The sequence below is a fragment of the Hyla sarda genome, chromosome 2 (genome assembly GCF_029499605.1).
Source record: "Hyla sarda isolate aHylSar1 chromosome 2, aHylSar1.hap1, whole genome shotgun sequence".
Lineage (NCBI taxonomy): Eukaryota > Metazoa > Chordata > Amphibia > Anura > Hylidae > Hyla > Hyla sarda.
The window spans coordinates 289,605,330-289,631,306 of NC_079190.1; the positions used below are offsets into that span (position 1 = coordinate 289,605,330).

At 43.4% G+C, this 25,977-nt stretch overlaps 1 protein-coding gene across 1 annotated transcript; it reads right to left on the reverse strand.

The window, feature by feature from the left end:
• Positions 1–332: 332 nt before the first annotated feature.
• HMGN2 (high mobility group nucleosomal binding domain 2) lies at positions 333–9,672 on the reverse strand. Its single transcript, XM_056557424.1, has 6 exons — positions 9,267–9,672; positions 3,960–4,004; positions 3,786–3,815; positions 3,648–3,701; positions 996–1,091; positions 333–903 (listed from the first exon to the last, which is right to left on the reverse strand). The coding sequence occupies exons 1-6, from the start codon at positions 9,279–9,281 to the stop codon at positions 868–870; spliced, it is 276 nt and encodes a 91-aa protein (XP_056413399.1). The 5' UTR covers positions 9,282–9,672; the 3' UTR covers positions 333–867.
• Between the last annotated feature and the right edge of the window lie 16,305 nt (positions 9,673–25,977).

Below are 25,977 nucleotides of genomic sequence, written 5' to 3' on the forward strand. Positions count from 1 at the left end.
CTTTTGCATTGAAACACGACAGTGCTCTGGAGTGAGCGCCATGCACATTTGAGGCCTAAATTAGGGATTTGCATAGGGGGCGATGCAGTGTGGGGTCATAACCTACATTTAATGCCAAGTTTAAGAGCCCTGAATGGTCTAAACGCATCAGCATTTACTGCCTGTGTGTATGTCACGTCACTCAAGAAGCTTTGAATAAAGTATCCCTTTTATACCGCATCCTGGTGAGCTGGATCTCTTTGGACTACCCTACATTTAAGTGACCCACTCATGGATTCCCGAGTAATAAATAAAAAAAACTTATGTCAATAAGGAAAAATCAAACATGTAAACTCAGCAAACAGTCTGAAATTTATTTCCAATTTTAATTAACAGGCAATGCAAATCAGGCAGGACAAAACATGATAAAAAGGCCACTTTGCCAAACCCCAGAATTCATTTCACTATAAAAACCATCAACATTAACCAGAAAAAAAAAAAAAAAAAAGTGGATGCTTCACATTTCATAAGGATGGAGACAGACAGGACTCATTGTCAAAGCTACTGGCTATGAAACCACTGACCATGAGCACTGAGGACTTCAAATCTTTAGCTGCTTATCTTAATATTGGACAGTTAAAACATCATGTCAATTTCATGGAGGGAATATAAAGATGAGTGAGGCTTAAAGCAGCTGTTAAAACCAAGCAAAGATCAAACTGCAACTCCACTCCCTTTAAATAAAACAATCCCATAAAAGCATAATGTGCCAACATAGCGTAAAATAAAAAGTAAAACAAAGTTCTGCATTGTTATAAAACTTGATAAAAAATAGTATTTCAAACTGTACAGTCAACAGAAGTACACAGTTATCAAAATTCACACAGCTCACTTGGCATCCCCAGAAGCTTCAGCTTTCTGTGCCTGGGAAGGGAAAAAAAAGGATTGTAATTTTTATGTAACATGGAATTGTAAGGATAGGAAAGTTAAAAAAAAAAAAAAAAAAATAAACAAACCTGATCTGACTTTGCCTCTCCGTTTTCTGAAGCATTGCTGGCATCTTTTCCAGAATCTGCCTTTCCTTTCTTGCCTTTGGGAGCTTTGTCAGCCTTCTAAAAATTGAATAGAGAAAGCCATTATTTTATGGATATTTTGCTCTTTCTAGTGTAAATATTCAACAGGATATTGCTACAACAGTATTTGCTTAACTACTAAGGTTTTAAATTTGACAAGAGGCACCTTAAGTGTAGGTTGTGTCCTCTGTCAGTGCCCTAGTACTTAGCACACAATGCATGAATGTTACAGGGTTCCACAATAAACGCATCGCCCAACACTGATCAGTATGGACGACTGCAATTATTGTCCATCATTATCCTCATGGCCGCAGGCGCCTTCATTCTGGCAGACCAGAGAAGTAAGTCACAGATAATGATCAGTGTTATGCATAGCATTGAACAGTTTTAGCAGTCAGATTGCTATTAATCCCCTTTGGTGACAAAAAAAATTTTTTTTATAAAGTTTTAAATTAAAAGCCCCTCACCCAACAAAAAATTAAGCTGCCCCATTTTCTTCAATTTTTTTGTGAAATGAGAACCACTCTTCACAGGTGCATAGATGTCTGCACTAATAAAAACAATGTTAAAGGTCTTAAAGTACCATATGTACTCAAGTTTAAGCAGAGTTTTTCGGGTCAGGCCATCTGGATTCCGGTTGGGAGGGTGAGCCGGTCCGACAGGTCCATCTTCACTGCTCTGAGCAAGCTCCAGACTAGTGACTACATTGACGACATGCATGGACACCCCTGATGTCTGCTGCGCAGTCATACCTGTGCGGCAGCATCTCTAGTCCAGGGCCGGAGAACAGGGCCTCCCAGTGAAGCTTGCACAGCCTGGACCAGCTGTGACTATGTATTTCCCACCCTAGGCTTATACTCTAGTTAATAAGTTTTAACCAGGTTTATGGGGTCAAATTAGGGGCCTCTGCTTATATCCCACAGCAGATCCCAGCTTAGGAGCTCTGGTAAAGTCGAAGGTGAGCTGTGATTGGGTGCTGTGAAAATATCACTCCACTTTCTCAGTTGGATAAATCTGGACCATTATCTTTATTCTGTAGGTCCATACGATTTACATGGATACCCAATTTTTAGATTGTTTTATTTTAATAACTTTTGTACAATAAGTATGCTCATAACTGTCCTCTTCTGACCCCCATTACTTATTTTTTCGTATACAGGGATTATATGATTGCTAATTTTTTGCACCACTGTGGTCCGGTTCACCTGTTATCTTCCTCCATTCAGCGCCGAGTGGAGCTTCATGATGTCACTGCTGCCGTTTCTCCAAGCCCACTTGCAGTGAGGCCCAGCACAGAAGCAGCAGTGACGTCATGAAGCTCCGCATGGCACCCGGAGGAATATAACAGGTGAACCAAGACTATAGCCTGGACACAGGTATGTAGGGCTGAAACAACTAATCAATAAGAATCACTGTTAGTTGCAGCCCTATTAACCCCTTAAATGGGCACTGTCATGAAATAAAAAAATTGATATGTTGTAGTACTTAAGTACTACAACATCTCCAATATAGTTTAATAAAAAAAAAAGTGATTTTAAACCAGTTTAAAATCACTTTTAAATTCGGCCACTAGGGGTCGCCCTCCTAGTGGCCGAATGCATTCGGCAGTGACGTCACTACAGAATTTCGTCTCATTTGAGCCTGGCAAATGAGTCGAAATTCCAGTCACTGCGGTGCTCGCTCCCGCCTGTCAATCAAACAGGCGAGAGCGAGCACAGTGAAATCCAGGGCTGCGCATTGGCTCCCTGGACTCTCACACTGGCCGCCTCCCTGCTGCATATTCTCCCTGCAGCAGGGAGGCACATGGCTCTTACCTCTCCTTACAGCCGTGGCTCCTATGGGGATACGCCGCCTCACTGCTGTGTCCTGTCATTACCGGGAGAGCGTTATAAAGAGAGGGGGTGCGCCATTTACAGGAGGGCCCATCACACTCTGAGCAACAAGCGTGTGCCCGGCTTCCTGTCATGCTCCTACACTCTGGTAACTCTCTCTATGGTTCTGGAGGACTTTCAATCCTCCAGAAACAGAGACAGTTTCCAGAGTGTATGGGCATGACAGGAAGCCGGGCACACACTTGTTGCTTGCTACGGACCCCCGCTCATGGTCCGGCACAGGTGAGGGGGGGCGATATTGGTCGGGGGCTGGGTGTCTTCCAACACAGGGTGCCTCCAGTTGTTTCCCCACTACAACTCCCAGCATGCCCTGACAGCAAATAGATGTCAGGGCATGCTGGGAGTTGTAGTGGTGAAACAGCTGGAGGCACCCTGTCAGGAGAACTATGGGCGGAACTCGGCCCCCAGCAGGCATCAGTGACGTGGTGCCTGCTGGGGAAGTCTGCCTGGTAGTGAGCACACTACCAGGCAGACAAAATGGCATTTTTAAGATAATAAAAAAAATAAAATAAAGGCAGGGAGGGGGTTAGGGATAGATGGGCAATAGGCAGGGACAGAAAAAAAAAAAAAAAAAAAAAAAAAGAGGATGGTGGGAGCTACCCTTTAAGGACTCAGACAATTACATTTTTACGTTTTGACAGGTGACAGGTACTCTTAAGCAACCTGGAGTTGACCAATACATGTAGGAAAATGTTATACTTGCCTTTGGAGCTGCTGCCTTTTTGGGTTTTGGCTCGGCCTTTGGGGGGGCAGGTTTCTGAAAAAGAATGCTACTGTAAGGATTGTCCTAGAACTTTAACATTTCATTTAGAAGATAAAAAATTACATAAGCCATACTTACAGCAGATAAACGTGCAGATCTTCTCTGTGGCTGAACACAAATAATTGAACATTAGTAATCATATGTTTGGATTGGCAAAAACAAATGCAAGAACATGCAAAACTTACATTAAGAACAGAAGAAACAAAAAACAAGCACCTCAATTCTCACAGTATACATAATAGCACATCTCACCTCATCTTTTCCTTTACTCTTCTCCACTTTGGAGTCTCCTTCAGCCTGAAAGATACAATACAAAAGCTAGGTGAGAAACTTATATACGTTTACACCCACACATTGAAAACTATTTTGATCAAATATTTTCATACATGAATAACTAAACCTTAGCAGTCATGTCCAAAGTTTTTCTACAGAGTAGAATAAAGCCGATTCCCCATTCTCCTATTGCTTTTTAGCCAAATATTGAGTTGATCCTAGTACAAAATTACTACCAAGAAATGTACACAACATTTATCTTTGACACTAGACATCCCTGCTATGGATCCAAGAGATCAGTTGACATTACACCAGACTGATCAACTGAAATGTTGATCAGCATTGTCACTGAACATCCGGTGGATACATCTAAAGGCAATCTCTATTGATCTGTCTGGATATCTCTAAAAGATTGTGGATCTTACTTCCTTCTATGCTCCACTGTCCTTAAAGGGTAACCCATTAAACTAATTTTTGCTATTGCACTCCTTATGGTAAATTTTTCAAAATGAAATAGTGTTTTGTGCCAAAAAAAAAAAAAAAAAAAAAAAAAAAAAAAGCTCAAGAGCACATTATCCCCCCCCCCATCTTACACAGAACTTTGGACCGAAGTCCAAACACAGGAAGTGCAGTCTGGAGTGCTGAGGGTGTGTGTCCAGCCTCATCCAATCATAGCTCCTCTCACACTTGACTGCCATACTATTGGTTGACCCCCATTCAGCACTCCAGGCTGCACTTCGGTCCAGTCTGTATGAGATGGGGAAAATGTGCTCGAGCTTTCTTAAGCACAAATAAAAAAAACAGAAAACATCATTTTTTTTAAACAAAAGTATTAGAAATATTTTTCTCTTTACCATAAGTGCAATAGCAAAAAAATTTAATGAGTGTGCCCATTTAAAGGGGTACTGCGGTGGAACACTAAATGAACTGGTGCCAGAAAGTTTAACAGATTTGCAAATTACTTCTATTAAAAAACCTTAATCCTTTCAGTACATTTTAGCAGCTGTATGCTACAGAGGAAATTCTTTACTTTTTTAATGTCTTCTTTGGTCGTGTCCACAGTGCTCTCTTCTGACATCTCTGTTCATGTCAGGAACTGTCCAGAGTACCATAGGTTTGCTATGGGGATTTTCTCCTGCTCTGGACAGTTCCTGATCCTGGCATCAGGTGTCAGCAGAGAGCACTGGACAACACAAAAAAATAAAAAAATAATAAAAGATTTTCCTCTGTAGCAAACAGCTGCTAAAAAAGTACTGAAAGGATTAAGATTTTTTAATAGAAGTAATTTACTACTCTGTTTAACTTTTTAAGTTAATCTGTTTAAGTTTTCCACTGGAGTACCCCTTTTACACCTTCTCAACCCTACAAATTTTAATTTGTGGCTTAAAGCGCAACTGTCATGAAATCTGGGTGCAATAACCTGCAAACAGCCTTTGTACTGTGTGCAGGTGGTGGGTATAGCAATGATTTTACCTAATATTTGCAGGCTTTCATGACCCTCAAAAATGCTGTTGATCAAAGCCATTGACTGTCAGATAGGCATGACACGAGGTACAAGATTCCCCGCTGCCTCCACGCCCACCACCTGTATGTCAGCGCTGAGATTGACAGGTCAAGCGCATGCGCCCTTTAGCTAAATGTGTGTACCACGGTGTGTCATCCAGCAAGCACTCGCTCCCGCCACAGTCTTCCTCTGCAGTGCTAGCTGAACGACATGCACGTTCGATTAGCTGAAGGGGCATGTGCTTGGACTTGTGTCAATCACACAGCGATCCCAGTGCTGACATACATGAGGTGGGTGTGGCGGGGCATGGCGTACCTCGCACCAAGCCTATCCGACAATCAGTGGCCTTGATCAAAATCATTTTGGGGGGGGGGGGCGGGGGTCATGAAAGCCTGCAAATATTAGGTAAAAACCTTGCTGTACACACCACCTGCACACAGAACAAAGGCTATGTGCGGGTTATTGCACCCAGATTTCATGAGAGATACGCTTTTAATTTTCTTCCGCAAATTCAAGGTCAACTTCCCCCCCCCCCCACTGACAGTTGTTTTGGGGCTTATTTTTGTGGGACAAGTTGCACTTTTCATTGTCACATTTTATTTAACCTTTAAAAAAAATGTAATCGAAAAAATATGAAGTGCACAATTTTGTAATTGTGTGGGCAATAATTTTTTTCCGAGTTGAAGATATGGCAACTTGGTTTCTCTTTAACCATAAAACTAAACAGCCAGTTCACCGGCACTAAACCAAAGATATTGGGTTTTAGTGTGGGTGAATGGCTTTAAAAATGATTACTCACATTTTGTGGTGAAGTATTTCCATAGTTTTGTCAGTTTATATTTCGGTAGCTATTGCACAGCTTTGCGCAATGGTGGCAGGAAGCCGGCTCCCTCCTTTCTCATTAATTGCCTGGCCTGCCCCACCCCCCTTGCTTAAGGAAATACTTCAACAAACGGGAGCAACCCTTCTTTTTAAAGCTGTTCAACCTGTACTATCAGTATATTTTGTTTACACCGTGACCTGTAGGATCAGGAATGTAATAATTTTTTACAGTTTTATTTGTAAACAATGGAAAGGGGGGGGGGGGTTGAGAATTTAATTTTTTATATTTAAATTATTTTTTAATTACTTTTTTGGCCCCTTTAGATGGCTTACATGGATTAATTTAACACCTACAGCCGTCAACAATTGCAGATCCAGAGAAGCACAGATAATGTTAAGGTGGCATCCCCAGCAACCCATAACCACCCCGCGATTACATTGCGTTTTTATTCCTACTTTTCTTCCCGCTCCTTCAGTGTATCATTTGCTGGCTCTACTCTTCTTTACACAACCTCTTCTTGGACAAACTATCAGATTTGGGTTTATAGTACCATCTCTATACTAATGACACCATCCTGTATATACCTCTTACCATGCACTTCTCAAACACCAGCATATCAAGCCTTTCCTATTTCTGAAAGGGTACCTCTCATCAAATAAACTTTTGATATATTTTATTCAACATTTATTAATCTAACTTTCCAATAGCATGTTATGCTTCTTTCTATTGCATTTTTCCCGATCAGTCCTGTCGGCAACCATTTCTGACTCATGCTGGAGTCCTAAACACTCAGAGCGGCCAGCCTGCTTTGTTCACAGCCAAACAGGCTGTGAACAAAGCAGGCTGGCAGCTCTGAATGTTCTCCTTTGTGAACAAAGCAGCCTGGCAGCTCGTAGTGTTTAGGACTCCGGCATGAGTCTGAAATGCTTGCTGCCAGGACTGATAGGGAGACCCCTAGTGGTCATTTCTTAAGTGGAAAATGAAATAGAAAGAATCATATTTTTTAACAACATGCAATTGTAAAGTTATTCTGCATACATGAATCTATAATATATCAAAAGTTTTTTTGATGAGAGGTACCCTTGAAACAAAATCTTTTTAAGGGTAGGGTCACACGACACGGATCTGCAGCATGTTTTATCCTACAGATCTAACTGTGACCCTTTGTATGCCTCCAGCGGCAAACAGCCACTCCAAGCAGTACCACAGGGGCCTGCAAGTTGCCACGCGCTCAGTCTACTCAGACATTGCGGTGCAGCTGCACTGTCTTAGCACACTGTGCATGCACGCTGCAACTCGCACAGCAATTCGCCCTTTGTGACTGCTTGGAGCAGCGGATGGCAGCTGCGAGCGAGTAGGTTGGGAGGTGTGGAACAGCTGGATGCACACTAAGGCTCAAGAGATGCAGCATAAGATATGCTGCTGTTCCATGTTGCATGACCCTAACCCTAAAACAGAACATCTGGTGCTTCCTACATTACCTAAATCTGGCATTTCCCTCAGTGGGTGGTACTACCATAACTCCTATTCAACAGATTTTCACTATGATTAGTGCCCATCACAATTTAAACCTACAGCTGAAAAACCATCACCAGAATACGCTCTTTTGACTGTTTAAACGGCTAACACTTTGTTGGGCTAATTCATTATTGTCTTGATCACCACTTCAAAGTGGTACAGTGATGCAGAGTTTGTAGGCATTGAATATTATAATGGACTGCAGCCATTTAGACATAGGGTGATTCAATATGGTGGTCATGGTAGAGGTTGTAACGTGTTTTATAGTAAAATCACAGTATAGCCAGAGATTGTTGGCTACACTGATCTTTTGTGGTATATTGGACACAACTAAACACTGGTCATGTAAGGAACCAGACACTAGTGCTGCAAGTTTGTGGGTAGTTTTAAGGCATGGCATAGCAAGTGTTTTATGTTCATTTACTATTGCTTTCTACCACTTAAAAGGCATGTGTTAGACAGTTCTCATGCATTCTGTACAAAAGGTCATGAGTAAGTAAGCCCATGTGCCTGAGCAGTCCCAGGTCACAGCTGCAGCCTGTGTAAAGAAAGATTAAAGAGAAATATACCCTTGTCTGGAACAAGGGGAAAGAACTGCAGCAGTGTATGCCAGGGCACACTTAATGTGACAAGGCAGGGGCAAAGTGAGAACCTCTCCGAAATGTCTCATGGCACTAGTACAGCCATACATATCCTAAAATCTTTCCAGGGTCTATGAAGCAGGATCTAACTGAGAGGACCAATATTGTAATATTGGCCGTTAATGTGGAAACGTAGCCACCTCCATACTAGCTCATGTATAACAATTACCCGCGATAAGCTAAAGCCTAGGTCACATTATGTTACATCAGCACGATTATTATTAACAACCCAGCCTAACTTCACAACGTAGCTAGGTGTCGCTCGTTGCGCCAGAAACCGCGCCAACCTGCATTTCGGCGCGTTCCCCACCCCCAACTGAAGGCAGCCTTGCTAATGGCCGCGAGGCACAGCTGTATCGTCGTGCGGCCTTAACCACGAACCGTTCGAGAGTCGCGCGCTAACCTAGCGAAGCCATTTCGGTTGCAGCGTGTTAGGTGGCTTTTATCCCGTCCACCCCACCCAAACCTCCGTAACTAAAGCCGTTTACGACTCCTCCCTTCTTGCAGGTTCGCGCCGTTGTTTTGGCGGAAGCCCCGCCCCTCCCCGTACTTCCCGCGCTTTACAGTTTAAACAGCTGCTTAATTAAGGCACGACGGGCTCTCCTTGCACGGTTAACTCACCCGGCGAGTGGGGTGTACCGGCGCTAAGCCGCTAGTATCTATGGACCGCTTCTAAGCCGTCTACTTGAGTTCCGGCTCCAGTCTCCGCCATTATGGTGGCAGTCGCTTTCCTGAGCACTTCGTGCTCGTCCCTATCTTCGCTATGCAGTAACAGACAAGCTATGGCGCATTAGCCTTACCTTTCTTTTGGGCATTGTTGATGTTCTGGTTGCTCACACAAGCAAAAAACTAAGACAAATCGATGCAACGTCTCTTCCAGCGAATGAAATGAATCCCAGCGCTGCTCTCTGCTTTTATACCCGGTCCGGATTTCGACCGGTCAAATCCGGATCTCTCTGTGCGTTCACGCTGATTGGTTGGGCTTTGACACGTGGGAGGGTTCGTCTGGAAAGGAAATGGGAGGAGACGGGAGCGCGCAAGGCAGGGGAAGGCTTCGCGTGACCGAGGAAGCGAGAGAGAAAGAGGTTATGAGAGAAAAAGGGCGCGCAAAAGAGACTATGAAGGGAGAGATGTGTGACCGCCCTGCCGTTATGTGTGGCGTTCTTATTAGAGGCTTGCTACCTTCCCATCTGCAATAGGCAACTATGTTTAACACGGTGCTGTGGCTGGGCATAAACGTTATATGGATAAAAAGCAATACCTTAAACACAGTTGCAAGTTTTTTTTTTCACACACTGACACCAAGTGCGGAATTACCAATTCAGAGCAGTCTGTCGCTATGAGAACCCAGCACTCCACCCAGGTATACCCAGGACCCATTAACTCTCGTGTCCTGTGTATAGCAGCATAAGAGTTCATACACCAACAAAGATAAGCAAAGTCTCCATACAACTCAACAAATGTTAATCTCAAGCAATGGTGCATTTACTTAGCTTAAAAAAGTAGTCATCTTTCCCAAGTGATCTAAATACCCTGGAAGTCTTCAGGAAAGGCGATCCTACTGACTACGGAAGCCAGTGAGTTGCCTAGCAACATCTGCAGGGCGATAGTTTGGAGACCACCATGCAGTTGTCTCTAAACTGTAGCCCTCCAGATGTTACAAAGCTACAACTCCCAGCATGCACAGACAGCTGTTTGGGCATTAGGGACTTGTAGTTTTGAAAGATTTAGAGGGGTACAGTTTAGAGACCCACTGCACAGTGATCTCCAAACTGGCCCCCTAGATCTTGCAAAAACTACAACTCCCAGCATGCCCACACAGCAGTTTGCTGTCTGGGCATGCTGGGATTTGTAGTTTTGCAACATCTGGAGGGCCACAGTTTTGGAGATCATTGTGTGGTGGTCTCTAAATCATGGCCCTCTAAATCTTGCAAAACTACAACTCCCAGCATGCACGAACAGAAAACTGCTGTCTCGGCATGCTGGGAGTTGTAGTTGTGTGCCTCCAGCTTTTGCATAACTACAACTCCCAGCATGCCATTTGGCGATCAGTACATGCTGGGTTTTGCAACACCTGGAGGCACACTGGTAAATACTGAGTTAGATAACAGAACCTAACTGAAGGCTTTCCAACCAGTATACCTCCAACTGTTGCAAAAGTACAACTCCCAGCATGCTGGGAGTTGTAGTTTTGCAACAGCTGGAGGTTCACACGGGCAGGTTTACAGTGAGTTTCCTGCTTCAAGTTTGAGCTGTGGCAAATTTTCCGATGCAGCTCAAACTCCTACCGGAAAACTCACCGTAAACCCCCGCCAGTGCGAATGTACCCTAAAAACACTACATATACACCCCCTTACACTGTCCCCACCCCCAATAAAATAAAATATGGTATGGCAATGTCTCCAAAATGGAGCCTCCAGCTATTGCAAAACAACAACTCCCATAATTTCCGGACAGCCATTGACATTGGCATGCTGGGAGTTAAGAAATAGCGGGAGGCACCCTGTTTGGGAATCACTGGTGTAGAATATTTTTGATAGCAGAGTCAATTGTAACGCTTGCATCCGAGTCCACATCGATGCAAATCCCTAATTTATGCCTCAGATGCTCATGGCGCTCTCTCACTTAAGAGCCCTGTGTTATTTCAATGAAACAGTTTAGGGCCACATATGGGGTATTTCCGTACTCCGGAACAATTGCTTTACAAATTTTGGGGGGCTTTTTCTCTTTTTAATCCATATGAAAAGGAAAAGTTGTTAGTGTAAGAAAAAAAAAAAAAATTACACTAACATGCTGGTGTTGCCCCATACTTTTCATTTCCACAAAAGGTAAAAGGAAAAAAAAGACCCACAAAATTTGTAACCCACAATACAGTACCTAAATACCCCATATGTGAATGTAAAATGCTCTGTGGGTGCACAAGGCTCAGGGTGAGAGCGCACTATGTACATTTGAGGCGTAAATTGGTGATTTGCACAGGGGTGGCTGATTTTACACCGGTTCTGACAAACGCAAAAAAATAAAATAAAATACCCATGTATGACCCATTTTGGAAACTACACCCCTCATGGAACGTTACAAAGGTTATAGTGAGCCTTAACACCTCACAGGTGTTTGACGAATTTTCGTTAAAGTTGGATGGGAAAATGAAAAAAAAATGTTTTCACTAAAATGCTGGTGTTACCCTAAATTTTTCATTTTCACAAGTAAAAACAGGGGAAAAAAGCCCCCTAAAATTTGAAACCCTATTTCTTCTGAGTAAGAACATACCCCATATGTGGATGTAAAGTGCTCAGCAGGCGAACTACAATGCTCAGAAGAGAAGGAGCGCCATTGGGCTTTTGGAGAGAAAATTTGTCCGCATTTGAAGGCCACGTGTGTTTACAAAGCCCTCATGGTGACAGAACAATGGAACCCCCCACATGTGACCCCATGTAATGTAATAAGGGGTACAGTGAGCATTTACGCACATGTGTCTGACAGATTTTTGGAACAGTGGTCCTTGAAAATGAAAAATGTAATTTTTCATTTGCACAGTCCAATGTTCCAAAGATCAGTCAAACACCAGTGGGGTGTAAATGCTCACTGCACCCTTATTAAATTCTGTGAGGGATGTAGTTTCCAAAATGGGGTCACATCTGGGGGGGAGGTCCACTGTTCTGGCACCACGGGGGCTTTGTAAACGCACATGGCCGCCGACTTCCATTCCAAACAAATTCTCTCTCCAAAAGCCCAATAGCGCTCCTTCTCTTTTGAGCATTGTAGTGCGCCAGCAGAGCACTTTACCTCCACATATGGGGTATTTCCATACTCAGAAGAAATAGGGTTAAAAATTGTGGGGGGCACTTTCTCCTATTACCCATTGTAAAAATGTAAAATTTGGGGAAAAAACAGCATTTTTGTGTAATTTCCAAAATAGTGTTTGTTTGTTTTTTGCTGGTTTGGCACCATAAGGGCTTCCTAAATGCGACATGGCCCCCAAAAACCATTTCAGCTAAATTTGCTTTCCAAAAGCCAAATGTGGCTCCTTCTCTTCTGAGCATTGTAGTTCACCTGCAGTGCACTTGAAGTCCACACATGGGGTATTTCCATACTCATAAGAAATGGGGTTACACATTTTGGGGGGGGGGGGGATATTTTCCTATTACCCCTTGTAAAAATTTGAAATTTGGGGAAAAAACTGCATTTTAGTGAAACAAATTTTTTTTTCATTAACACATCCGAATTTTAGAGATGAGCGAAGTTACAGTGATTCGATTCTTCACGAACCTCACAGCTCAGCAGTTGCTGTCTTTAGCCTGCATAAATTAGTTCAACTTTCAGGTGCTCTGGCGGGCTTTAAAAGGTGGATACAGTCCTAGGAGTGCAGGTGGGCTGGAAAAGGTCGATACAGTCCTAGGAGGCTCTCCTAGGACTGTATCCACCTTTTCCAGGAGACTCTCCTAGGACTGTATCCACTTTTTCCGGAGCACCTGAAAGCTGAACTAATTTATGCAGGCTAAAGTCAGCAACTGCAGAGCCGAGAAGTTCGTGACTAATCGAATCACTGTAACTTCGCGCATCTCTACCGACTTTAACAAAAAGTCGTCAAACACCTGTGGGGTGTTATGGCTCACTGGACCCCTTGTTACGTTTCTTGAGGGGTGTAGTTTCCAAAATAGTATGCTATGTTTTTTTTTTTTATTTGCTGTTCTATTACCATAGGGGCTTCCTAAATACGACATGCCCCCCAAAAACCATTGCAGCAAAATTCACTCTCCAAAATCTCATTGTCGCTCCTTCCCCTCTGAGCCCTCTAGTGCACCCACGGAGCATTTTACATCCACATATGAGGTATTTCCTTACCCAAGAGAAATGGGGTTATAAATTTTGGGGGAATTTCTTGCCCTTTACCCCTTGTAAAAATTTAAAATAATGGCTCTACAAGAACATGCGAGTGTAAAAAATGAAGATTTTGAATTTTCTCCTTCACTTTCCTACTATTCCTGTGAAACACCTAAAGGGTTAACAAACTTTCTGAATGTCATTTTGAATACTTTGAGGGGTGCATTTTTTATAATGGGGTAATTTATGGGGTATGTTTTAACATGAAATCCCCTCAAATCCACTTCAAACTGAACTGGTACCTGAAAAATTCGGATTTTGAAATATTTTGTGACAAATTAGAAAATTGCTGCTGAACTTTGAAGCCCTCTAATGTCTTCAAAAAGTAAAAACATGTCAACTTTATGATGCAAACATAAAGTAGACATATTATATATGTGAATCAATATATAATTTATTTGGAATATCCATTTTCCTTACAAGCAGGGAGCTTCAAAGCTAGAAAAATGCAACATTTTATGTTAAAATAGAATATGTCACGAAAAAAAAATCTCTGAATCAGAATGAAAGGTAAAAGAATCCCAGAGTTATTAATATATAAAGTGACAGTGGTCAGATTTGCAAAAAAGGGCTGCGTCCTTAAAGGGGTACTCCGGTGAAAACCTTTTTTCTTTTAAATCAACTGGTGGCAGAAAGTTAAACATATTTGTAAATTACTTCTATTAAAAAATCTTAATCCTTCCAGTACTTATTAGCTGCTGGATGCTACAGAGGAAATTCCTTTCTTTTTGGAACACTGATGACATCACGAGCACAGTGCTCTCTGCTGACATCTCTGTCCATTTTAGCAACCATGCATAGCAGATGCATAGCAGATGTATGCTAGGGGCAGCATGGTGGCTCAGTGGTTAGCAGTGCTGGGGACTTGGGTTCAAATCCCACTAAGGACAACAATAAATAAAGTGTTATTATTATTATAATAACGTCAGCAGAGAGAACTGTGCTCGTGATGTCATCAGAGAGCATTAAAAAAAGAAAAGAATTTCCTCAGCAGTAGTATTCAGCAGCTAATATGTACAGGAAGGATTACGATTTTTTAATAGAAGTAATTTACAAATATGTTTAACTTTCAGCCACCAGTGGATTTAAAAGAAAAAAGGTTTTCACCTGAGTACCCCTTTAAGGTGAAAATAAGCTGTGTCCTTAAGGGGTTAATAAGACTGCTGTGTGAGCTGGGGTTATGTCACAGATCCCCGCTTGTCTGTGTTTTGTCTCTGCCCAGAGACACAGGCAATAGCTGCAGAGACAAGACAGCATTTTTTCACCCAAAAAATGCACATTTTTTAAACAACATATATTATATATACATATTGGGATGAGTTTATCATAATTGTCTGTGGTGGACATGTTTTACAGTCAATTTTTAGCTATACAAGTGCTGACGTACATCAAATTTATAAAATGGCACACAGCATATGATACATTTGAGAAATAATACACAGCTAGAGGAATTTGCCTCAGCACACTCAATTTTAACCTCTTAAGGACCCAGGGCATATGGATACGCCCTCACACCCTGGGCCTTAAGGACCCAGGGCGTATCCATACGCCCTTGCCTTTTCCGGTCTCCGCCGCTCGCCGGGCGGAGATCGGAACGGCATGCCTACTGATATAATTCAGTAGGCATGCCGTGCAAATGCCTAGGGGGGCCGGCACGTCGGCGATGGGCGCAGATCGCGAACTAATTCACGTCCGCGATCTGCGGCGATTCCGGTTATTTGGGTCACTTGTGACCCGATGACCCGGAAAAGGAAGGTGATCAGCGGTGTAGGATACACCGCCAATCACCTCCTGTTGCTGGTGAGCGGTGACAATACTGTCACCGCCCCAGCAACGCTGCTATTGGCCGGTGATAGTCGGCCAATAGCAGTGCAGCAGAGGAGGGGTTAATGGTCCCCTCACGCAGCTTTGCCCGCTCGCTGAGTTCAGTCAGCGGGCAGAGCTGTGTGAAGAGGACCGAGATCCCCCCCTCGGAGTGCCGGAGCCCCCTCAGAAAGAAGAGGAGCCCCTAGATCAGGGTCAGCTTGTTGCAGGGAAAGGTAGGGTAAAACAAAAGGGAAAGTAAAAGTAAAAAAAAATAAAAATAAAAAGGAACCCCTGACCCCCTAATAGGTCCCCAAGGGTCCGCCGTCACCTGATCCATGTGACCCCGGGCCCTATTTAGGGGTTCAGGGCGCTGCTTGTGCCACCACTTTTTTTTTTTTTTTTTGGTCGCAGCTTTTTTTTTTTTCTGTTACAGTTACACCAAGCACCACACACTACATACTTCCCTGCCCCCCCCCCCACACACATACACCCTCCCCACCCCGCCACCGTCCCACCCCCGCCACCGTAGAAAAAAGGCGATGGCCCGCCGGGCATTTTCGGTAGCGGAGGCTTACGCTTTTTTAGCCTCCGACTCCGAATCTGCCAGTGAGGATGATGAAGATCCAACATTTTTGTGTTCTTCATCGCCCTCCTCATCATCTAGTAGTGATGATGAGTCCCCTGTACGGCGGCGGAGACGCCGCCAGGCGAGGCCCCCCATGAGAGGGACCCAGTGGCCGACACTAGTACGGGTGGCAATGCTGCTCGTAATAGGAGTCCGGCTCCCCAGACAAGTGCACCGGAGCCCCCTTCCGGTGACCCTGTCTGGAGCCCCCCAGAGGGTTATCAGCCACGGATTCCTGAGTATGTTGGCGACTCAGGAATCCGGATTGACACGGCTGGGTTCAGTGATCTGGACTTTTTAAAGTTTTTTTTCAGTGACAGCCTGGTCAATCTAATGGTGGAGGAAACGAACTTGTACGCCCAGCAGTTCATTGCCCACCACCCAGATTCCTTTTTGGCCAGGTCCAATGAATGGCGCGCCATTGATGCAGCGGAAATGAGGACATTTTGGGGCCTCACACTGCATATGAGCATGAACAAAAAACCAAGTGTCCGTCATTACTGGAGCGGGGACGTCCTCTACCAGACCCCGCTGTACAGTATGGCGACGACGAAGCGCTATGAGGCGATTCGGAAATGCCTGCATTATGCAGATAATGAGGCATGTCCGCCCCGAGTTGATCCCACCTATGACCGGCTTTACAAAGTGAGGCCGGTCATCGATCACTTTGGGGCCAAATTTTTGGAGGCCTACGTACCGCTCAGGGACCTCTCGGTTGATGAGTCTCTCATCAGTTTTAAGGGGAGACTCAGCTTCCGCCAGTATATTCCCTCGAAGCGGGCGCGGTATGGCGTGAAGCTCTATAAACTCTGCGAGAGTACTTCCGGGTACACTTGCAAGTTTAGAGTGTATGAGGGACGAAATTCCCGTATTGAACCCCCAGAATGTCCCTCCACTCTGGGTGTTAGTGGGAAAATCGTTTAGGATCTTATGCACCCATTGCTGGATAAGGGTTTCCACGTGTACGTGGACAACTTTTATACCAGCATCCCTCTGTTCACATCCCTTGCCGCCAGATCCACGTCCGCTTGTGGGACCGTGCGGAAGAACCAGAGAGGCCTCCCTCTAAATTTTGTTAAGACGCCTATTCCCAAGGGTGAGTCCCGTGCCCTCACCCATGATAACCTGTTGTTGATCCGGTATAAGGATAAGAGGGATGTCCTTATACTCACCACTATTCATGGGAACGGCAGCACCCCTGTCCCTGTGCGAGGTACCGTGGGACCGGTCCTCAAGCCCGATTGTATTCTGGACTACAATCGGTATATGGGGGGAGTTGATCTCTCAGATTAAGTCCTCAAGCCATATAATGCCATGCGAAAAACACGGGCATGGTACAAAAAAGTTGCGGTCTACATGGTACAGGTTGCCATGTACAACGCTTTTGTACTATCCCACTATACGCTGGCAACACAGGGACATTCCTCCAGTACCAAGAAGAAGTCCTAAGGATCCTGATCTTTGCTGACCAGTAAAGAGCAGGCTGGATTTCCCAAGGGTCTGGAGTTATAGGCGCCAGAAAAAATGCAGAGTGTGTCGCAGGAAGGGGAGACGGAAGGACAACACGTATCAGTGCGACACTTGCCCAGATAATCCGGGCCTCTGCATAGGCTGCTTCAGGGAGAATCACACTTCCATGGAGCACTACATTTTCCCTTTTCATTTTAATTTTCCATAATTTGACCAATGTACCAAGTCCAGAGTACATTCAAAATTGTTAACCCCATAAATCACTAAATTGCCCAAAAAATCTGAAAAAAATCTTGATAAGACCTCTGGGGGTGTTTTTTCAGAAAGGGGTCATAGGTCACTGAGTCACTATCATCGGGGACTTTTTATGTTGCCTCAAATGCGCAGCGCTCTCTCTCCACCTGAGCGGGTGCGCATTTGAGGCAACAGGTTAGGGACGGCCACACACATCACATTCCCAGAATGATGATTCAGAGCATAGGGTTTGGGGCGGGCATATTTTTTTTCCGTTTTGGCTATGCTCTGGGTCATCATTCTGGGAACATATCCTGTTTTATTATTTTATGATTTATAGTTTTCTAGCCCACTGTACCCCATATTACGGGCCTCTGTACCCCACCTGTCTAACCCAGTTACGGCCCGTTGTCCCCCATAGTGCTCCCCCCCATTAATGCTCCTTGAGGGGGGGTCCCACATCCTGGCTGCTATAATAAGCTCAAGGCCCCTGACTGACCTCCCACTCCAAGACCTGCTGTGCACCCACGGAGCGAAAATCATCAAAAATTAAGGTATGTCCTTACTCAAAAAAAATGTATTTACAAATTTTGCGGGGTCTTTTCTGCTATTAACCCTTGTAAAAATGTAAAATTTTGGAAAAAACCCACATTTTAGTGAAAAAAAAAATGTTTTTTAACATATGCAAAAGTCGTGAAACCCCTGTAGGGTATTAAGGCTCACTTCATTCCTTGTTACATTACTCAAGGGGTCTAGTTTCCAAAATGGTATGCCATGTGGGTTTTTCTTGCTGTCCTGGCACCATAGGGGCTTCCTAAATGCAACATGCCCCCGGAGCAAAATTTGCTCTCAAAAAGCCAAATATTACTCCTTCTCTTCTGAGCATTTTAGTTCGCCCATAGTGCACTTCAGGTCCACTTATGGGGTACCTCCATACTCGGAAGAGATGGGGTTACAAATTTTGGGGGGTCTTTTCTGCTATTAACCCTTGCAAAAATGTGAAATTTGGGGGGGAAACACACATTTTAGTGAAAAATAAATAAAATTTTTTTACACATGCAAAACTCGTGAAACCCCTGTGGGGTATTAAGGCTCACTTAATTCCTTATTACGTTCCTCAAGGGGTCTAGTTTCCAAAATGGTATGGCATGTGTTTTTTTTTAGCTTTTCTGGCACCATAGGGGCTTCCTAAATGCAACATGCCCCCCAAAAACCATTTCAGAAAAGCGTACTCTCCAAAATCCCCTTGTCGCTCCTTCCCTTCTGAGCCCTCTACTGCGCCCGCCGGACAATTTACATGGACATTTGAGGTATGTGCTTACTCGAGAGAAATTGGGCTACAAATATAACTATACATTTTCTCCTTTTACCTCTTGTAAAAATTCAAAAATTGGATCTACAAGAACATGCGAGTGTAAAAAATGAAGATTGTGAATTTTCTCCTTCACTTTGCTGCTATTCCTGTGAAACACCTAAAGGGTTAAAATGCTGACTGAATGTCATTTTGAATACTTTGGGGGGTGCAGTTTTTATAATGGGGTAATTTGTGGGGTATTTCTAAGATGAAGACCCTTCCAATCCACTCCAAAATTGGAAAATTGCTGCTGAACTTTGAAGCCCTCTGGTGTCTTCTAAAAATAAAAACTGATCAATTTTATGATGCCAACATAAAGTAGACATATTGTATATGTGAATAAAAAAAAATTTCATTTGGAATATCCATTTTCCTTACAAGCAGAGAGCTTCAAAGTTAGAAAAATGCAAAATTTTCAAATTTTTCATCAAATTTTGGGATTTTTCACCATGAAAGGGTGCAAGTTACCACAAAATGTTACCACTATGTTAAAGTAGAATATGTCACGAAAAAACAATCTCGGAATCAGAATGATAACTAAAAGCATTCCAGAGTTATTAATGTTTAAAGTGACAGTGGTCAGATGTTCAAAAAATGGCCGGGTCCTAAGGTGTAAAATGGCTGGGTCCTTAAGAGGTTAAACTGAAAGCAAAAGTGTTACTTGTTGCTATATGGCATTGCTGATCTCAAGAAGTGTTGGTAAAAGATTTTTACAATGATGTAATGATGTTGTTCAAGTCTGATTATAAAAGCTTAACTCTTTAAAAGGAGTAGTCAACTGCAGACTATTCCCACTCCGTTGTGCCCGGGCTAAAAAAACAAAACAAAATTAAACAAACTTTAACTCACCTTCCTGCTTTCCTCTGGAGCGCCACTACAGCTGATCGGTCCTCCGATCCGGTCTTCATCCTTCTTCTGTGTGCACGGATGGTCACACGGCGCTCAGCCTATCGGGACATCGCTGCAGCTGGTGATAGGGGGAGCGCCTTGTGACGATCAGTGCACACGGAAGAAGGAAGACCGGACCAGAGGAACGATCAGCTGTAGCGGTGCTCAGGGTACTCCTTTAAGGACACAACCAATTTAATTTTTGCTTTTTAGTTTTTTCCTCCTCGCCTTCTAAGTACCATAACTTTTTTTCTATCTAAAGACCCACATTAAAAATGGTGCAAAACATCTTATCCCCTATCAATAGGGGATAAGATGTTAGATCGCGGGGATCCCCGCGATCGCCCCTCCATTCAGGTCTGTGAGAGGAGACATGACGGCTACGTTCTAGCCGTCACTCCCCCTCCCATAGACATGAATGGAGGGGGCTTGGCGTGACGTCACGAACACGGGAGTTCCACTCTTGTGTTCCAGTTGCCGCTGCTGTTGGTTGTTTTGATAGGGGATAAGATGTTTTGCACCGGAGTACCCCTTTAAGGATTGTTTTCTGCATGACCAATTCAACTTTTTATATTACCATACAATGTACAACACAATGAAAAAAATTATATTTGTGGCAAAAAATTTAAAAGAAGACTGTAATTTAGCAACTTTTGTTTTTACATAGTGCACTTTATGAAAAAATTGACAGGTTTTCTTTAACTCATCCAGGATACAGGGAGTACAGGTACGCCTTCGCATCCTGGGACTTAAGGACCGAGGGCATACCGTTATGCCCTGGTCCAGTTATTGGGGTTTAAACCGTTAAACCCGGTGGGCCCCGGTTGCTACGAGCAGCCAGGAACCATGGCTAATGCCGGGCACTGCCGATCAGGCCGATGCTCGGCATTAACCCTTTGGATGCCGCAATCAAAGTTGATTGCAGCATCTAAAATGAGGGGTAAACTGTGCCGGTAGCTCAGTGGAGCTGATCGGGCCATCTATGGCGACATCTGAGTGGACAGGGGAGGGCCCTTACCTGCCTCCTCACCTTACCTGTCTTCTGCTGTTCCAGGCTAGAGCAGCACAGCGCCAATTACACTGATCTATGCTATGGCATAGCATTGATCAGTACAGTATTTGAAATCAGAAGATTGCATGGCATAGCTCCTATGGGGGCTAAAAAAATAAATAAGTAAATAAAAGAATAAAAGTGAATTAACCCTTTCCCAGTTAAGTTTGAATCACCCCCCCCCTTCCCATTTTTTAAATAAAATAATTTAATAAAAAATAATCATATGTGGTATTGCCATGTGCGTAAATGTCCAAACTATTAAAATATAAGGTTAGCTAAACCACACGGCCTACATGTAAAGAAATACCAAAGTCCAAAAGTGTGCATTTTCGGTAACTTCATATACCATAAGAAATTAACAAAAAGCGATCAAAAAAGTCCCATCAAAACAAAAATGGTACCAATAAAAACTAATGATCATGGCGCAAAAAAATTTGCCCTAATATAGCCTCATTTGTGGGAAAAAAAAGTTATAGGGGTCAGAAGATGACAATTTTAAACATACTAATTTTGGTGCATGTAGTTATAATTTTTATTTTGTAGATTTTATTTAAGTAGTAAATTAAAACCTACATAAATTTGGTATCCTTGTGACCATATGGACCTACAGAATAAACATAAGGTGTCATCTTTACCAAAAATTGCAGTGTGTAGAAACTGAAGCCCCAAAATTTTTTCAAAATGGCGTTTTTTTTTCATCTCACCCCACAAATATAGTTTTTTGGGGGTTTTGCAGTAGATTTTGTTATTTAATGATTGATGTGATTACTAAGTTCAATTTGGTGGCGCAAAAAACATTCAAATCCAGCCGGCAGGCCCTCCTTCAGCACGCAATTCACAGAAGAAAGAAGAGGATCTTCCGAAGGACCGGGAGCCAGACTGCACGTATATTAGTCAGAGAGCCCGCATCAGTATCCTGTTCACCTGCACTATAACCCGATGTATTGGGTTTGGTGTGGGTAAACGGGTGACCGTTTTCCCTTTAATGCCGAACATCACATCAATCAGTGATGTATGGCATTAGACACGGGTCTCAATGGCTGATAGCTGCCGGGACCACCCCACTATGACACTTGCTCAGCTCCTGAGCCCACATCATAGAAGGGGAGCGGCCGCAGGGCGTACATGTACACCCTGCGTCCTTAAGAGGTGAAGGTAATAGCATAGTAGAGAGAGTGAAACTGCAAAAACTAGACATATGCAAAAGTATTATAGCAAAGAACTGTGAAGATATGTAAATGCTACAAAACAAAACAAAAAAAACAACACCAAACATTTCATTATTAAGTCCCAGTCCTCCCAATGCTCTTGTCTTCAGAATCCATCTGGATTCACTCCTGAGAAATGTTCTTTGTCGATCGATACCTGGGGAACAGGTTTTTATTTTTTAAAGTACCGCAAACTGAAGTATTTCTGCTTTACCTGTGTGTTCATTGTGCACATGCTCGATTAAAAGCATGGATCCAATTCCACTATGGACTGTACTAATGTTCTGTACGGCAACATATCAGTTCTCTAATCCTGATGGTTAAACCTCCCAAATGTATTGATTTTCCAGCACAAAAGAATCTACAATGTGAACAGTGGACACATTTATTTATTTTTTTCAACTGTAAATTTTTATTAAAGATTTTTCAAAATAAAAGAAATACAAAATCCAAATATACATTAAGCAGTAAGGTAACATACCGGAGGAATCCAGAAAGCATGACAGTCAAAATGGTCAATAGGCAATTACATGCTGAACAAAATGCAAATACAACCAAATATATCCACATAGTATGTAAACTCAGCGGCCAAAGCCAAGGAAGAACAAAAAAGCCAGAGTAGATAACAAATAAAAAACAACAGCTTCAAATAGAAGCACAAAACATCAATACAAAGAACACAAAACATACAGAAAAAACACAAACACAGTGGCTTACATTTATAATGTCCTACTAGGGACCCATGAGATAGCCAGTCTATAGATTTTTTTTTTCTCGATGGGAGAGCACCGCTAACAAGTATTTTATTTAACCGCTTCCCGCTATAGGACATATGCATACGTCCCTGCACCCAACACATTCACGTGCTGGGACTTATGCATACGTCCTAGCGATCTCCTGAACTGCCACAGGCAGCGCAGGAGATCGGTGGCGGGACCCAGCTGTCAATCACAACTGGAGTCCTGCCGCAGCTGCCGGGGCCACAATCTGTTCCCGGCAGCATTAACCCCATAGATGCCGTGATCAATCCTGCTCACGACATCTATGGTGTTGACAGGGGGAGCGCCCTGCTATTGCAGGAGGAGGTCAGATCATGACCTCCTGTCTGCCTGCTACGAAAGCCTGTGATATCCAGCTACAGGCTGGATCGCACAAGCTGTACTGTGTGCAGCTGATCGGGTCATATTGTACTGCAATACAAATGTATTGCAGCATAGCATAACCTGTAAAAAGTTAAAAAAAATTAAATAAAAAGTTCAATAAAAGTATGAAAAAAAAAAAAAGAAAAAGCCCCTTTCCCAAAAAAAAAGCTGTGTATCATCATCAAAAAAGATCAAAAACACTAATCATATACATAATAGGTATTGCCACATCCGTAATGACGTGTACTAGAGATGAGCGAACTTACAGTAAATTCGATTTGTCACAAACTTCTCGGCTTGGCAGTTGATGACTTATCCTGCATAAATTAGTTCAGCTTTCAGGTGCTCCGGTGGGCTGGAAAAGGTGGATAGAGGAAAGAGTCTCCTAGGACTGTATCCACCTTTTCCAGCCCACGGGAGCACCTGAAAGCTGAACTAATTTATGCAGGATAAGTCATCAACTGCCGAGCCGAGAAGTTCGTGACAAATCAAATTTACTGTAAGTTCGCTCATCTCTTACGTGTACTATAAAGATTTAGTGTAAATTATGCCGCACGGTGAACGCCGTAAAAAAAAACACAAAAAAGCGCTAAATTCGCCAATTTTGGTACAAATAGCGCAATAAAAAAGATCAAAAGTTATTGTATTGCAAAAATGATACCAATAAAAAAAATACAGCTCATCCCTCAAAAAATAAGCCCTTACTCACTGGCGTCAGACGAAAAATAAAAAGTTACGGTTGTTGAAAAATGAATGACAGAAAAAGAATTTTGCTCAGAAAAGGAAAAAGAACATAAAAAGCTATATAAAATGAGTATCGCCATAATCGTACTGACCCACAGAATAAATATAACATCACTTTTACCACACAGTGTACACCATAACATTTTTTTTAAACGCCCAAAATTTTCCAGCTTTTCACAATATTTTGGAGTTTTTCACAAAAAATGCTGCATGTCAGAATCACTCCGCTCAGAAAAAGCATTCTAAAGTTATTACCATTTAAAGAGACCCAGTCAAATAAAAAATAAATAAAAAAGAGCCTGGTCATTAACCACATTAACCACTTAAGGATGCAGGGTGTACCAGTACGCCCCCGTTCCCGAGTCCTTAAGGACTCGGGGCGTTCATCTGTACGGCCTGTGTATTTCCGGTCCCTGCTGATCGCCAGGCGGTGACCAGACCGGGATACCTGCTGAAATCATTCAGAAGGCATCCCGAGCAAATGGCGGCATCAATTCAGATCGTCGATTTGCAGCGATTCTGGGCTGATCGGGTCTATGGTGACTTGATTGCCCAGAAAAATAGGAACGATCGGAGCTGTCAGAGACAGCCCCAATCATTCTAAAGGATAGGAGCGAGGTGGCAGGGGTTAATTTTCCCCGCTCTGCCCGGCCCTGGATGTCCGAGAAGAGCGGGGGGAAGGTGGCGGCAGGTGTGAGGATGGCTAAGGTCTGGCGGCAGTATCGACGGCAGTAAGGAGGCGGCGGCGGAGACAAAGGTGGAGGCAGCAGTGAAGATCAGTGTTAAGTGATCTTCACTGCTGCCTTTTAGGAGTTGCTAAACTACAACTCCCAGCATGCCCAGACTACCAAAGGCTCTCTGGGCATGCTGGGAGTTGTAGTTTTGCAACATCTGGAGGGCCACAGTTTGGAGACCACCATACAGGTGTGCCCAAGCTGTATCCCACCAGATGTTGCAAAACTACAACTACAAGCATGGCCAGACTGCCCATGCATGCTGAGAGTTGTAGTTCTGTAACATCTGGCCCTTCAGATGTTGTAGAACTACAACTCCCAGCATGCCTGGGCAGTCTCAGCATGCTGGGAGTTGTGCTTTGCAACATTTGGAAGAGTACAGTTTGTAGACCACTGTGTAGTGGTGCCCAAACTGTAGCGCTCCAGATGTTGCAAAACTACAACTCCAAGCATGCCCAGACATGCTGGGAGTTGTAGTTCTGCAACATCTGGCCCTTCAGAGCATGCCTGGGCAGTCTGAGCATTCTTGGAGTTGTAGTTGTGCAACATCTGGAGGGCTACAGTTTGGACACCAATACACAGTGGTCTCCATACTGTTCTCCTCCAGTTGCAGAGCCTCCAGCTGTTGTGAAACAACAGCCCCCAGTGTTGCCAGACAGCCATTGACTGTCCAGGCATGCTGGGAGTTTTGCAACAGCTGGAGGCACCCTTTTTGGGAAACACTGCCGTAGGGTAATTTTGGTATTGGAGGAAAGTGTAATTCTTGCATCTGGGTCCGTCCCTATGCAAATCCCTAATTTAGGCCTCAAATGTGCATGTTTCTCTCTCACTTCGGAGCCCTGTCTTATTTCAAGGAAACCGTTTCCATACTCGGGAGAAATTGCCTAACAAATTTTGGGGGGCTTTTTCTCCTTTTACCCCTGGGGTCTACTCCAGCATGTTATTGTAAAAAAAAATCATTTTTTACACTAACATGCTGGTGTTGTCCCATGCTTTTCATTTTCACAAGAATTAAAAGGAAAAAAAGACCCCCCAAATTTGTAATGCAATTTCTTCTGAGTACGGAAATACCCCATATGTGGACATAAAATGCTCTGCGGGCGCACAACAAGGCTCAGGAGTGAGAGCGCACTATGTACATTTGAGGTGATTTGCACAGGGGTGGCTGATCGTTACAGTGGTTCTGACATAAATGCAAAAAAAAGAAAAAAACACCCACATGTGACCCCATTTTGGAAACTACACCCCTCACAGAATGTAACAAGGGGTGCAGTGAGCATTTACACCCCACAGGTGTCTTACAGATTTTTTGAACAAGGGTCCATGAAAATGAAAAATTTTACTTTTCATTAGCGCAGCCCACTGTTC

Excerpts from the sequence above, each read along its gene's own strand:
- HMGN2 (XM_056557424.1), bottom strand. Across the intron at positions 3,702-3,785 it reads GATCTGCACGTTTATCTGCT|AAACCTGCCCCCCCAAAGGC; the intron begins GTAAGTATGGCT and ends ATTCTTTTTCAG. Across the intron at positions 904-995 it reads GAGAGGCAAAGTCAGATCAG|GCACAGAAAGCTGAAGCTTC; the intron begins GTTTGTTTATTT and ends TTCCCTTCCCAG.